The sequence below is a fragment of the Rosa chinensis genome, chromosome 4 (assembly GCF_002994745.2).
Source record: "Rosa chinensis cultivar Old Blush chromosome 4, RchiOBHm-V2, whole genome shotgun sequence".
NCBI lineage: Eukaryota > Viridiplantae > Streptophyta > Magnoliopsida > Rosales > Rosaceae > Rosa > Rosa chinensis.
Window position 1 is genome coordinate 41,107,983 of NC_037091.1, and position 15,327 is coordinate 41,123,309.

Here is a 15,327-nt window from a genome sequence, read left to right on the forward strand (position 1 = left end):
AATTTTAGTCCAATCTCTATGTAGTTGCTGTATCTACTTGTAGAGACGACTTTCGACTGCTGATGCTCATTTTCCTGAGCTTGTTCCTGTGGAATGAATGGTTTACATTCTTCTGGAACATTTTCCGGAGTGGGTGATTTTTCAAACCTAGAAGGCTTTGTATCATCCCAGTCTGTAGGAACTATCTCTTCGATATCTGGATTACTGAACCATGACGGAGGGTCATATCGGACCTTATAATCAAACTTGCCGGATGGTTGGCCAAGTAGATCCCATGTTTCAGTAGCTTCTTGTCGTTCTAAGAGATGAACAGTTTCTGGTGGTTTCACCAGTTCTATATTTTCTGGTATTTCAACCAGTTCAATATCTTCATCGATTTTTTCTTCATCGATGATTTCTTCCTTTTTCGAGGAAGATGGTTCCATGGTTTCCTGGAACAGAGTTTCAACTTCCTTCGCTTTTTTCTTAGCGAAATACTCTTCATATTCTTGTTCAACCAATTGGCTTACAAGGCCATTCTTGGTTTTCCTTCTTACTTCAACTATGAAGCATTCTTTGTGATAAGTTTTCTTAGACTCTTCACAAAACATTGGGAGACCATTCTTTTCGTGACATAGGCAGTAGTCACAAACGAATGTACCAGGGTTCGCCTGATAAGAAGACATGAAAGTTTCTGTCTTGCTTTCTTCCCAGTTTTTGATTCTCAAAACATTCATTTGTCTGGATTCGAAGTACTCTACTTCAGAATCTATCTCAGACTCAAATGATGATTCTTCTTCTTCAGACCAGGCAAAGTAAACTGACCTGTCGTCTTCTTCATCATCAGAATAGGCTATTTCGTAGCCTTTCATGTTTGCTACCTCTACTATTTGCTCATATTCTTCAAAGAGAGCTTTAGTAGATCTTTTACCCTTTTCCGGGCATTCATTGGCATAGTGCCCTTCAGCTTTGCACAACCAACATCTGCAAGCTTTCTTGCTTTGTTGTTGGTGAGAATTCTTCTTTTTCTTGAAGAGCTTCTTCTTAGCATCTCCATCTTGTTGCTTCTTGTAATTGGAACATCTCTTGAATTTCCAATCTTTCTTCTGATTACTCTTTTTGAATTTTTTAGAGTAATATTTTTCTTTTTTCTTTCTGCGGAACTTGGATTCATGACATCCCCAGTTTGTGGGCATATCCAGTATTCCATAGCAGAAATTCTCAACTCCTTTGAGTTGCTTCTTGGCCATCTTAGCTCTAAGATTGGCTTTGCATTGCTCCTTCAGTAGTTGCCGGATTCTGTCGGCAATTCCTCCAACTGAAAATCTTTCAATTGGCTTCTCAGCTATGCTTTCTCTCACAGCTGTTCTCCATGGTTCAGGGAGCTTTCTGTGCAACAGATTAACTAGATCAGTATTCTCTAGTTCACCAATTGTACAGTAATATTCCTGAAATTCATTCAGGTATTCTTCGAAGTATCTCATGTCGCAGATCTTGAGCGCATAGATATTCGACTTTGCCGTTTCTTTGGCTTTCTCACTCAGATTTGAAAGATCTCCACAGAACTGATCGTACAGGGGTACTGCAAAATCATACGGAGACTTTGAATTCTTGATCTCTTCAAGCCAGTCTCTTCCTCTGGCGGTTTCTTTGAAGGATAGGTAATACTTCTTTGCCACTCCAGTAAGAGTAGTTTCATAGTACACCTGCAAATCTGGTGCTTCAAATTTGCCAAGGGTAAGTGCAGAGGCCATCATCAGGCTATCTACCCATTGGTCAATGGTTTTTCTTTTATCTAGACTCTTGTCTAGATTCAACCAGATGCCATAGTTCGTGATCGGAACTCTTGGCAGATTGTCCTCTGGGACAAATCTTTGGGAATTTCTTTCCCCTTTTTTACACGTGGGGGCTTTCTGGAATGGGAGTTTTGTTTCCCTTTTTTCTCTGCTAATGAAAGTTCTGGAGCTCTCTCCATCTTCCATTTCAAGATCTTGATAAGGAAAGACTTTTCTCGTCTTTCTAATTTTGAATTCTTTCATTTCTTCGATTAGTTTTTCTAATCGTTCAGGACTTTCGCAATTCTCAGCTTCTTCATAAAGAGCATGGAGCCTCTCAGCTCTGAGCATGTGGACTGGTCTGTTCAGATCAGCTTCTAAATCTTCTTCTGGAATTGGCTCTTCAATGGTGGGTTTTGTACCACTGACACTAGCTTCTCTAGTGCTGTAGCTTCTTCTCAGAAGGTTGTTGTTTATCCTGAGCTTCTCAGGACTGACATCACTTTTTCTGTGGTTATCGAAGTTGAGGCTGATTTCTCCAGTTCTTCTACTCTCGTAGATTTTTGCTTTTGCACTTTCTGCTGGTAGGTTCGTACCTGATAATTTCCATTCAATAGGAAAAGTTACTTCATTCCAAGCAACTTTGTGAATCTGTTGTGAATGGTTCTTCTGGCTGGTGAGGAATCCAGTAGTGAGACCAGGGATGTTGGAAATCCGTGTCTTCGGTTCTACTGTGGTGCTCATCAGTTTATAGTATATTCGGTATACTATCGCCAATTCTTGCATATCGTTTTTCATTGATATGCCATCTGTCTTGACTCTCAGTCGGAGACAGTGGGCTGCATCCTTCAAGCTGGTTGAGAAGTTGGGGAAGCAGTTGAAATATGCCACTTGGTTGCACAATGATGCTTCTAGAGTTCCCAACAGACTAGCTTGGAAGTCTGTCAGTCGGTTGTCTTGCAGGACACATAGGACTGAACAGTTGATGTCTTCTCTTGCCAAAAGCTTTATGCCGACTTGGACTGCTCCAATGTGCATAAATTGATACTTCTTTGCTTGTGCTCTGGCAACTTCAGCTGGAGTGATCATCAAGAGATCTGTCTCTCCTCCTGCTCTTGAGGGGGTTGTGAATTCAAGTAATTTGAAATGATGGCTGTCCATCAGGTCAAACGATCCCCTTTTGTAGATCTGTTTGAAATCTAGCTTTGGAATTGAGGCGTTTTTTACCTCATGCTCGATTTCATTATATTCAAATTCTTCAGAATTTAGGAGTTTGACTCCTTTCTTCTTCCCAAAGATGCTTAACATCTTCATTTCTCTTTTTTCTGTTTTCTCCGGGTTTTCATACCGGATACTAGTCTGACTAGTAGATGGTTCCAGAAAAATCATGTTCGGAACAAGATTTGAATCTGGTTTCTCTAATGGTTTGAACCCATTAGTCTTCTTTTTTACTGTAGGCACTTTCTTGTCCTTCAGTATAGAATCCAGCGTTTTTTGCTGTTCTTTGATTTTTCTACTAACACTCGTTAGTTTTTCTTCTTCCATTTTTGGAAGTTCCTTGATATAATCCAGTTTGTTTTCCAATCTTTCCAATTGGTGGATTATAGCAGGTCGTTTTTCTAGATGATTTTGACATCTAGATACTTCTAGTAACAGCTTCTGATATTTCTCATCAGAAGATTTCAGTAGAGAATTTATTTTTTCTAATAACAATTCTGACATTGTCCCCATTAAGGAGGGGTTCTCCTTGAGCTATTTTACAAGCTCTGATACCAGTGAGGTGCGGATCTAACCAATGCTCAAATAATCAAGAGGTTTTTGTTCCTCTTCCAGAACATATAAGAGATTATCTATCTCTTCTTCTATTTTATAGATTCTAGTCTGAAGTCTATATATAATATCCCAATAATTGGGAGATTCTCTGTCGAGACTATCTCGATAGGATTTTAATTTTCTCAACTTTTCTCTCTCTATATGCAATTCTTTACTAGTGTTTTTGCAGATTGCAATCAACTCAAGTCTGTCTACAATCGAAATTATGAATAGTAATTCGTACTGTTTACCTTTGAATATAGAGGATGACTGTCAACATCATATATATATATTCAAATAAAACTCTGATGGGCCCCCCACGTCTCTTAAAACCTTTAAATAAACAATAATAGACAGCAAAATTTATATGAAAGAGACATATGCATATGCAGACTCTAACAAATAAAGACAGCAAAGAAACACTTGCTAGAGGAAGGAAGAAAGGGTACTAATGGTAGGGATTTTGAAAAGATGGGTAGGTAGGAAAGAAAATGAGAAAAGCTTGTATAAGGGGGAACAAAAATAAGACACTGGGGTGTATGAGAAGTATTCTCCCGGATTTGGGGTGTATGAGCATTAACCCTTAAAAAAATTAGTGTACTTATTAGTCATTTTGCACTTTGGTAATATAGTCTTTTAATAATGTAAATGATTGTAGGGCTAAGAAAATGTTAGGGTAACAATTAGACCTGTAAATGAACCGGATTTTGATCCGGACCTGCTCCAAATCCGTGGCTATTGGACGGGTTTGGATCGAAAATTTTGATCCGTTAATGATCCGAATCCGTTTATTTAACGGATCAAATACAGATTTAGGTAGATCCAATCCGTTAATGATCCGGCCCGTTTTCGTAATAATAAAATATTTTTTTTATTAATATATTATTATTTTTTTAAAATATAAAATATAAAATATGAAGAATTTCTAATACAAATTTTTTATAGAAATCTAAGGGACAGTCTATCACCCAAGATTTCAAGAAGCATTAAGAATTTTGATAATGTTATTCTACTTTTGATGATACTTTTCATGTTGTTTTAATATTTTATTAATATCTTATGAAGTATCATGATATAAATTTAATATTACTATTTAAAATTTTAAAATATTTGAAATTATAAGCGGATCGGGTATCCGTTAATCCGGCGGATACGGATTTGGATCGAGCTATCAATGATCCGCCGGGTTAACGGAGCGGGTTTGGATTGAATTTTTTTTAAAGTAAACGGGTTTGGATTTAGGTCGATCCGATCCAAATCCGGTCCATTTACAGGTCTAGTAGTAATAGCTGCACCCTTTTTTTTTCATGCATTTATTATTCACAACATATTATTTTATTGCATAAAATTATTATAACTTTGCATACATCACCAAACATCGGAATTGAAAGTTTTTAAGAAATTTCATTTCAAGTCCTATGGAAAAGACCAAACGAAGGAGGAGGAATTTACATAAAAATTCTCAAAGTTAAATGACTATTATATCCTCTGTATTCATGAAATTTTCCTATTTTCCCTTTGGATAAAATCCTCGGGCCACGGCTTCATGATGATAGAAGACACGGTTGGGAAGCAAGAAGCTGAGGCACAGATTGTACAACAAGCATCATCCTTACCCAGCTATCGGAATCTCGGTTGAAAGAACAAGTAATGTCTTCCTATGCTTCTACACCTCTCTAGTTCTGAATAGCAACCATATATAATTGACTGTTGTGCTACTGGAAGAGTCGAAGTTACGCCACTAGTTTTCCAACGTTTTATTTGTTTCATAATATCGTTTAAATGGTGAGCAATTCAAAAATAATCTCCAAGTAAAATAGTGGGTGTTGCTTGTTTAGTATAGTTCCTTCTCGGTAATGCTTGTTTAGTCGGTTTTGATTTAGAAGTTGTATAGAGTATCGGATTCTAAACTTATCAGTATGCTTCTGTTTGTGTGTTGAAGGTGAAATATTGTGCAAATGGGTGAGAAGCTACTCAAGTGGGTTTAGATTAACTGAACAAGAATGGCTGCGTCTGTTTATCTTGCTCCAGAGCTCTTCCCTCTTGTCATTTCCAGGACAGGGAAGAATAATTTGAGACCTAATAGAGAGTGTAAGCACCGAAGTACTAATGGGTATAGATTTTCATTTCTATAGTAATACTGAAACAGAATGTGCAGCGTCATTTATGCCAGATCAAAAATTTTCATGGGAAAGTTGTGTAGAAGCTATAATAGTCTCCGCAAAGATCAAATTATTACCCCAAATCCAGATACATTATTAACTTGATATGCTTCTCTCCTGTAACAGATAAAATGCACTCCAGGTGTGCATTACCTTCTGAAGGAGCTTCATCAACTCGCCGACTTGTAGTATATGCGGGTGCTTCTATCCTTGCGGTTCTAGCAACTAACGATTGGTTAGCGCCATTGCCTGTTTTGGCAGATGACAAATCAAATGGTGAAGAGGAGAGGGATGGAGTTTTAGGTGCTATCCAGTCACTGCTCGAAACCAATACGAAAACAAAGTCTGGAAGAGTGTTGCCAAAGGCATATTTGAAGACTGCAAAAGAAGTTGTGAAGACATTACGGGAATCAGTACAGGAAGATCCCAAGGATAATGCAAAGTTTAGACGTACTGCAGATGCAGCAAAGGAATCAATTCGAGAGTATTTGAGCAATTGGAGGGGACAGCCAACGGTGTCTCAAGAGGAATCTTATGTCGAGTTAGAGAAAGCAATAAGATCATTGGCCGGCTTTTACTCAAAGGCAGGACCATCTGCCCCATTGCCTGAAGAGGTGAAGTCAGAAATATTGAGGGATTTAGATACAGCTGAAAAGTTTTTATGAGATATCAATCAAAATGAGAAATTAAACTTTAGTTTTGGATGCATGCATTCATTCTTTTAAGTTTAAGAACAAATTTGAACACATTACTGTCCATCATTAAATCAGTGAAATTCGTTTGTATATGACCACTTTTGCTCCTAATTGTAGGCAGCCAATCTGACATTCTTACGAGCAGCTGTATAAAATATCTATACCAGAAAGAGTGCAAATATAGCTAAAGGAAACTTTTTCATACAAGAGGGAACAAAAACCATCTGTGACATCAAATCGCCAATAACTTATTGCTCAATTATAATGTTACATATACTACACTGCATTAGTATTTAGCCCTATTAGCCACTAGCAACTCTCAAATCTATATTTTTAACTTGACATCTCTGGAATCACCAAGACTCCAGCAGATCTCGTCCAAACTTGACTTGTCATAACATGGCGGAGCTTTGACCGAAGCTAATTTGGAAACTTATCAGAAATAATCCATCCAAATCTCCTTAATTATATGTGGGAACAGGAAGCATCAAGAACGTGACAGGACACCTTTCGAGCTGCACAAAATAGGAAGCTTATATGAGTTCCAAATGCCGAGTAAATATTATCACTGATTTACCAAAGAGCAAGAAAAGATTCCTGGAGAAATTTATCCACTCAAGGTTCTTATCAAACCTTGGAATGCTCCCAAGGCGACGTGGGTCATATTCTAGTGCTTGTCGAAGAGCCCTTGCAAATGCTTTGAAGGTTGCCTCAATAATATGGTGAGAGTTCCTTCCAGCAAGCTGGGACCAACCAAAATTTAGAAAATTTTGTCAGACACTTAAAACCGGAGGAGCGATTTAAAGCCTGCTAGTTGATGAGTTGAAAGAAAAAAAGTACTGAAAGGTTAATAACATGCCCATTTTCATATTACAGAAAAAGAATGTTTTGAACTTGACATAATTGATCCAGAAACAGAGATGGCAATTCATTCATCAAATAACTTTTAGGCCGAACATTCTTATTTTTGAATGCTTTAAGATTTCAAAAGCTCTGTAAAGTACCTGCCGGATGTGAAGTGTCATACCAGAAGTATTCACCAAAGACTGGAAAAAATGTTCCACCAGCTACAAGAAGGATGGTTCTAGCAATTAATTAGTAGATCTAAATCAACACAAATTTCCAAAAGCAAATAGAAAGAATATAAACAGCTATATACGATTAGTCAGTTTTAAGCAGCTTCAACAATAACTCCCTTTAAGTTGTTTTCTCTTTTAAAAAGAGAAATATCTCCAGGAAGTTCCAGGAGTGCTCTATAGAGTATAGAACTATGGAAAGACAGCATATGATATGAGGAACTTGAAGTCCAGGTTTACAGTACACTACCTGGGTGTCATAGGTACCAACTCTCTCGGTGGGTATCTGTAGATCATAACCCAAATGTGGTCGGCCAGATAAATCCTGCAAAAAAAAAAAAAAAAGATTAAACAATTATAAAAAAGGAAACACCTCTTGTACTGAGAAGTCCAATCGGTAAAGTACATATAATAACTGAGGTCACAACCACTGATTAAGTTTACCAATAGAGTGATATAGCCTGGCCCTCAAGGGTTTCCCTCGTTATTGTCAGAACAAGGATAGATTTTACTACCAACAAGAAATGCAACATTCATGAGTGTTTCAAGGAGACCACCTCTGGTGATTTTCTCATGATCAAGCAACGTCTCCTCTAGTGCTTATAATTTGTCATGGGGCATTGGCCAAATTTTCAAAACCATAATGGCTTATGAAGCTATGAATTTGTAAAGTATAGATTACTTTAAGTGAACCTTTCGGACTAAAAAATGATAGCAGCTCAATGTTCCCACATGTATATAATGAGTGAAAATAAATCTTAAGAATTTAACATGAATAAAAATTTTCAAACTGTCATGTAGTCTTTTTCTTTGGTCAACTACCGTCACACAGTCATACATGTATTTCAATATTCATACAATAAAACATACCAGAGAGACATGAATCCATGCTTCATCAAGAGGAGCAGAGAAGTCACCAAACCTGTTGATTCCTTTTCTATCACCCAGTGCTTGAAGCAGAGCCTGAAATCCAAAGCAAAACTATCTTATTTAGCTACATTCTCCGAAACACACAAGTGGATTAAAAAAAAAAAACAATGCTGGTCTCTATAGTACCGTTCCAATAGCAAGAGCGACGTCTTCATTTGTGTGATGATCATCAATGTGGGTGTCACCAGCTGCCCTCACATGCACGTCCAACAACCCGTGCGAAGCAAGTTGCTATACAAACAAATACACACAACAGCTAAGAATGCATCACACAAGTCCTTCTCAAGAGTGAACAAATCAACGACATCTCATCATAGCTAGCACTAAAGTGCTTTAGTTTTCAGCCCAATACTAAAGATCCCATTTTGCTCATATCAAAAGCAATGCAAAACACACAGTAAAGTTACAACTTACAAGTACAGTAACAGTACCAAAATCAATTCAACTGTAAAAATCTAACAAAAATGATAACGCACATCCAACATATGATCAAGGAAGGGAATCCCAGTATTGGAATCAGCAATTCCGGTGCCGTCAAGGTTTATTTTGACGGAGACATTGGTCTCCTTGGTCTCCCTCTTAACCTCCCCAATTCTCTTCCCTGAGAAAAATTGATCACCAATTCAGATCCATAACAACGCCGAATTTGGAAACCCGGGTCAAGAACTGAGATTAGGGTTAGGGTTTACCGGAGTCAGTAGGGGAAATTATGAGAGCGGGGCCATTGTTTGAGGCAGAGGGAGTGGTGGCTCTGTGAGAGTGAGAGTCCATGTGTTGGAGCATCAGGTGGTGGTGCTTTCGTGGGAGATGTGCCCACCGGGAATTGGCGAAGGTGAGGAGTCTGGGTTTGAGCGGCGGAGATGAGAATGAGGACGGTGAGGTTAGAACACCGGGTGGTGCGGATACCTCCATTTTTGGAGTCTCTAGTTTTGTTTCGAATACCCCCTACTAAGGTCACTACCACCTTCTTTTTAACACTTTTTTTGTTTAGGCTAGAAGTAAATTTGATTTAGTACATTTTGAAAGCTAAGTATACTGTATACACCTCTTTAATTTTAGGGCGGTGCTATTCACACACCTTTTCTATTTTTGTATTATTTTAATTTAATTTTTTTTTACAAATTACTTTAACTACCCTCCCTTTCAATTATGTTTCTTTTTCTTATTTCTTTTTTCTATTTGGCAAATCAATCATGAATCAACCATCATTATACAATAAAGAGAAAATGTTACAAACAATACCCGAACTAAAGCTCATTCTTAACTTCAGTACCCGACTATGCAAAACTATCACTTTGGTATCCCAAGTTTGAAGTCTGACCCAAGAATGGTACACGTCGTCCATTACGGCGTTAACTAGCTAACCACGTGACATATTTTGAGGACCCTCATGGTTTGCCACGTAGCAAAGACTTAACGTTGTGATGGACGGCATGTACCATTCTTGGGCTGAGCTTCAAACTTGGGGTACCAAAGTGATAGTTTTGCATAGTCAGGTACTAAAGTTAGGAGTCGGCCTTAGTTCGGGTACTGTTTGAAATATTTTCTCTACAATAAATCAATTTCTTTTGCTACTAAAATATTATGATACGAAGATCTTCCAAGTAACACTAATTTTCAGCAGTAAATATGGTTTTGCTCTCCACACTTTAATTGTTAGGTAAAAAGGTACTAAACCTAATTCAACATTGTGAGGAGAATGCCAATACAATAACTAGTTGGTTATTTAGAGTAGTAGTTATAGTTACTGAACTGAAATGTATAGATGGTAAAAAGTTGATACGTATATAAAAATGAAATGCATAAACAATAGTTGGGGCTGCAAAATAGTTGGGGCTGCAAAATAGTTGGGGCTGCAAAACCAAAGAGTAAAAAGTTGCACATGAACTTATAGTAACAAAGAGCAAGCTATCCTTATCTTAACACATTTAATTCCTTTCAACTAGAACAATGATAAAATTGTCAGCACAAATACTTCAATAATGTATATTGGAGCATGAATTATACCCAAATAATTTGGTAGACAATAACACAAACCAATGTATTAGTCCACAACATTGCTACATAAAAATAAAAGCTAATAAACAAGAGTAACTAGAAGCATCAAAACCAATAAACCGTCAAGAAGAAACTGAAACTCTGCTGAAACCCACCCCCAGCTCCACAAACAACCACTCTTTATCTCTGAAACCCCCCTCAACTCATATTTGTATAATTTTCCTATGGCAAAATCTTTCGTATTCTAACATAATATAGTAGAACAAATCATGTCTATAATCATAAGGCTATCATTATTAGGCTATTGTAAAGTTCTATAGTTATTCAATGGATTCAAATACACCAAATAATTTCAGTTAGAATCTTACTAGGAATGATGGATTCAAAGGGACTCGAATGATCACAGAACTCATATTTTTCTTATATGTCTCCATTGCAAATCAAGCGTAAAATTTTCTCCAAAGATGGGTCTAAAGTTGCTTGTTCTTCTTTGATTGAACTTCAAAGCAACACATTAGAGAGATAGAATGACTATGCATGTTAGAGAAGTTTTTTATGGAAAAAAAAAAAGAATCGAAAAAAGTTTTGAAATTCTCTGTGCTTGCGAGAAAATAAGGGTTTAGGATATGGGGATGATTGAATTACCAAATAGAAAAAAAAAAAAAAAAACTTAATTGCAAAAGAGGGTAGTTAGGATAATTTGTAAAAAAAGAAATTTGATTTAAAGTAATAGAAAATAGAAGGGGTGTGTGAATAGAGAAAAATAGTGTGTGAATAGCACTGCCCTAATTTTATCAAAACACTCTTGAATACACATTTATATCTGTATGTTTAACAATATTTTTTTATATTTTTTTATCAATTAAATAGAGTCTTGTTTGAAGTAACCAACTCAATTGTTTGAGGGTATTGAATGGCTTCACTATTTCACTCTTTTATTGTTGAATGGCTTCACAATTTTTCTCGTTTATTGTTTCATATACAGACAGTTAAACATAAGAGATATTTGCAGAGGCTAGCCGACCCTCTCTGAGAAACCCTAAAGGTGGCGGTGGCGCGTTCTAACTAGAAGATCTATCTCGTCCGGCAGCGCCCAGAAGTCTGGAAAGGCCTATGGCCACACCGACGTTTGCGTTGTGCTGCCGAACGAGTATTTGCTGCTATTGCTCTAGTGTTTTGGTGGGGAGGTGTGTGGTTTGAGGAAGGGGCAAGATGGTGTCGGGGAGCAAGTTTCGAGTGGGCTATCTCTGAAGCGTTGTGGTCGTGGTGTATGGTAGCAGTTCGTGGCAGTGCTAATTTGTCGCGGTGGAGATTTGGTGGTAAGATGGTTGGTGCCAGCATGGTTCGTGTGGCATTGGACCGTGGAGGCTCGGGATTGAGGCAATGCAGATCGGGGTGGGGCGAACTGTGGCGGTGCCGAGACGGGTTGGCTTGGATGGCGCAAGTTGTGGAGCGACATGGTCGGAGCGGCGTAGGTCGTGCCGGAGTGGGAAGGGACAAGCTCAGCCTGTGCGTATGATCTGTGGGTGAAGAGATGGACATTGGGCCTGGGCTTAATCTATTTTGTTGGACTTGAACCTAGACCTCTTCTTTAGAACTCTGTTGGGTTTCTAATTAGTTAGGGTTTTTTTCTCTAAATAATTTTCTACTTTGTTTGGGAGCTATGCTTATAGGTTTTTAGTGAGCGTCATTGAGTCTTGTTTACTCTGCCTATTGACTATGTAGTAGTTAATAGTCTATAAGCTCCCTGTATGAGCATGTAATTGTCAAATGATCGGACCTAATCTATGTATCACTGTGCTACTACCACAAACTCTTTATCTACCCATAGATGGTAGAGGGAGGATATGTAAATGGTCCTTTCTAGCCTGAGTATTAATATATATCAACATGATACTCTTCAAAAAAAAAAAAAAAATACATACATACATACATACAGTTAAACGTCTATACATTAATAGCCTTTTTTATTATTTTTTTTATTTTTATAAAGACCATTCTAGGGATTTCCATATAGCGTAAAGCCAGAATGATCGTTATATACCATTCTACTACCATCTTGAACATAGGGTAAAGGCCAACCGTTACATACTTTTGCCCATCTACAGATAATGAAGAAGTTGTGATGAAGAAAGCATCACAGTGATACATAAAATAGAACCATTCATTTGACATGTCATACTCACTTATTGTAAGTGAGTCTATTCAACTATGAAAAGCATAGTAATAGGAAAATAAAACAAAACTTTTACATTAACGGCCTTGAATTCAAGGAAATCCTATTAATTAAGTAAATATTAAATAATTGATAAATTAATAATTTATTAGTTTACCAATCAATTATTAAAGAGTAAGGAGCCAATAGTTGTTTGATAGGTTGATCCTAGTTACTATTGTCTATGCTGGTAGTGATACCTCTATGAGTCTTGTGGAAGTACTTAGTTTTTAGCGCACCACAATTGCGTGCTCGGTGTGTGAGACTAGGTAGAATAGATTGCCTGCAAGGCGAGGTGTTTGTATGTGGCATAGGCTACTCAGAGCATAAGTGTCTTATTGGAGTAGTCTTGTACTATTTCTTAATCTATGAACCACACTATTGGTATGTCTCAACTTTGATAAAAAAAAAAAAATTAATAACTTATTAATTTATCAAAGTATTTTTTTTTATTTTATTAAATATTGTTGTATTTTATTCAATGTACTACATTTTTTATTGAGATTACATGGTATCTTCAAAGACTTCGTAGGTCCAGACATTAATCTGTGCGTGAAAGATCATGTCAAAACGTTTCCTTCTCACTGGCCACCAATAATAGATTGGAATTTAAACTTCAATAACGTCGCCAACTCGACCACTTGATGATTTTTTTTTTTGGCCCCCTCTCTGTCTTTATTTGTCTTTTCACTTTTCACCTGAGTTGACAAAATCTATTACCAATTAAAAAAAAAAAAGTGAAGTTGGAGGTCCAACTAAACCACCATTTTTATTTATTGATCGATTTTTATGGCAAAAAGCTAGAGTTCTTTCCAGACCCAAGATTAAAGCTCACTCTACATAAAAAGTACTCTAGCTAGCACTGCCCATAGCTAGTACTACTGATCTACAAGCTGCGTAGATTTTTTTTGGTTACAACTGATCTACATACTACGTAGATTTTATTACATCATTAATTATAAGACGTACATTAACCTCTCTCTGATACTGATTACTGCTGGGAAGTTAGAAGCCTGAGAAGTCCAAAGTTGAAGATAAGGGTAGGCTCTGACCCTGTTCTTGCTTCAATTGTAGCATGTCAAATTGACCCTCATCTTGTTCTCCTTGTTGAAGTTGTTGCTCGCACCTTCTTTGGCATTGTTGTTGTTGTTGCCGGTCCCCCCCTTGTTGCCTCTGGCAACGCTTTTGGCAAATCTGCCGACGTTCGTGTTGGCTCAATTGCTGTGCGCACTGTTGACGGCATTGTTGTTGTCCTTGTTGCCTTGATTGGCAGCTTTGCTCGCATTGCTCAAGTTTCTGCTCGGGATCTCTTGATTGCCGGTTGAGGTCTTGCTCTCCTTGTTGTAGTTGTTGCTGGCATCTTCTTTGGCAATATTGTTGTTGTTGCCAATCCCCTCCCTGTTGTTGCCTCTGACAACGCTGCTGGCAGATCTGCTGACGCTCCTGGTGGCTCAATTGCTGTGCGCACTGCTGACGACATTGTTGTTGTTGTTGCTGGCCACCGCGTTGCCTAGATTGACAGCTCTGCTGGCATTGCTCAAATTGCTGTTCAGGATCTCTCCTTGGGTTAATAATCAAGTCTTGTTCGATTGCACTTCCTTGCTGCAATTGCTGGTGGCACCTTTGGTATGAATGAAAAGGTAACTTGGTCATCTTTTGAGCCACATAAGACAACAGTTCAATTACTTCTATACTTACCTTGATTGGCACAGTTGTTGCCAATCGCCACTTTGTTGCCTCTCACAATGCTGCTGGCATATTTGTTGACGCTCTTGGTGGCTCAATCGCTGCCCGCATTGTTGACGACATTGTTGCTGTTGTCCGGGGTAGGGTTGCTGTTGGTCGCACCTCCGCAGACAAGCAATATATCTCAGTCGTTGCTCCGCCACCATCTGGTCTCGGCATTCTTGCTGGCACTGCTGCTGTTGCAACCCCCTCGGCAACTCCTGCTGGCAGCTCTGCTGGCATTGCTGGAACTGCTCTTGAGGGTCATCCTCATAGCTAAGAGAGAGAGAGATGGAGGCAAGGAAGAGAGAGAAAATGAACAAAGCTTTGAGTATCCCCATTGTTATTGCTTTAGAGTGAGTCTGGGAAGCATAGAGATTGCCGAGGTATTTATACAAGGTGAAGACTCTGCATGCAAAGTACACTTGTCTATGGAGATTACATGCAAGGTGACTAGTGTCGAATATTTTCCTTGGTGTATCGAACTTCAGGCATATATGTGGATATATAACAAAGATACCAAAAGTATCATTTTCTGAAAACTTCAGGTTGAGTTGTCTACAGTATCTTTTACGATAACTTAGTTTTTTTTATGAAATACTATAAAATAAACAAAAAGGCATTGCAAACGAAACTCTATGCTGTGGGGCAGTACTATTTCGTTTAATGGCATATGTCTCTCATTTGTAAGATAATAAAGATATATGTGGATATATAACAAAGATACTAAAAGTATCATTTTCTGAAAACTTCAGGCTGAGTTGTCTACAGTATTTTTTACGAGAAGGAAATACTATCAAATAAACAAAAAGGCATTGCAAACGAAACTCTATGCTGTGGGGTAGTACTATTTCGTTTAATGGCATATGTCTCTCATTTGTAAGAAAGGAGGGTGTGAATACGACTCAAAATTAGTTGTTGTAATTCTCGATGTAATAAAAAAAAAAATTATAGGCTGTG

At 37.9% G+C, this 15,327-nt stretch overlaps 3 protein-coding genes across 6 annotated transcripts; 1 reads left to right on the forward strand and 2 right to left on the reverse strand.

The window, feature by feature from the left end:
* Positions 1-5,088: 5,088 nt before the first annotated feature.
* On the forward strand, positions 5,089-6,515 carry LOC112195717 (photosystem II D1 precursor processing protein PSB27-H2, chloroplastic). Of its 3 annotated transcripts, none has more exons than XM_040519233.1 (3): positions 5,089-5,213; positions 5,509-5,657; positions 5,855-6,515. In XM_040519233.1, exons 2-3 carry the CDS (start codon positions 5,570-5,572, stop codon positions 6,391-6,393), a joined length of 627 nt encoding a protein of 208 aa, XP_040375167.1. In that variant the 5' UTR covers positions 5,089-5,213; positions 5,509-5,569; the 3' UTR covers positions 6,394-6,515. The 3 variants fall into 3 exon arrangements, with proteins under 3 accessions (XP_040375167.1, XP_040375168.1, XP_040375169.1); XM_040519234.1 differs by having other exon boundaries at positions 5,212-5,351; XM_040519235.1 differs by lacking the exon at positions 5,089-5,213 and having other exon boundaries at positions 5,493-5,657.
* Positions 6,516-6,604: 89 nt separating this feature from the next.
* LOC112195716 (imidazoleglycerol-phosphate dehydratase 1, chloroplastic) lies at positions 6,605-9,401 on the reverse strand. Of its 2 annotated transcripts, XM_024335909.2 has the most exons (8): positions 9,119-9,396; positions 8,906-9,030; positions 8,556-8,660; positions 8,370-8,462; positions 7,750-7,824; positions 7,428-7,490; positions 7,057-7,166; positions 6,605-6,938 (listed from the first exon to the last, which is right to left on the reverse strand). In XM_024335909.2, exons 1-8 carry the CDS (start codon positions 9,339-9,341, stop codon positions 6,911-6,913), a joined length of 822 nt encoding a protein of 273 aa, XP_024191677.1. In that variant the 5' UTR covers positions 9,342-9,396; the 3' UTR covers positions 6,605-6,910. The 2 variants fall into 2 exon arrangements, with proteins under 2 accessions (XP_024191677.1, XP_024191678.1); XM_024335910.2 differs by lacking the exon at positions 6,605-6,938 and having other exon boundaries at positions 7,428-7,507; positions 9,119-9,401.
* Positions 9,402-13,542: 4,141 nt separating this feature from the next.
* Positions 13,543-14,708, reverse strand: LOC112195893 (vicilin Car i 2.0101-like). Its single transcript, XM_024336123.2, has 2 exons — positions 14,341-14,708; positions 13,543-14,263 (listed from the first exon to the last, which is right to left on the reverse strand). Exons 1-2 carry the CDS (start codon positions 14,706-14,708, stop codon positions 13,648-13,650), a joined length of 984 nt encoding a protein of 327 aa, XP_024191891.1. The 3' UTR covers positions 13,543-13,647.
* Positions 14,709-15,327: the final 619 nt, after the last annotated feature.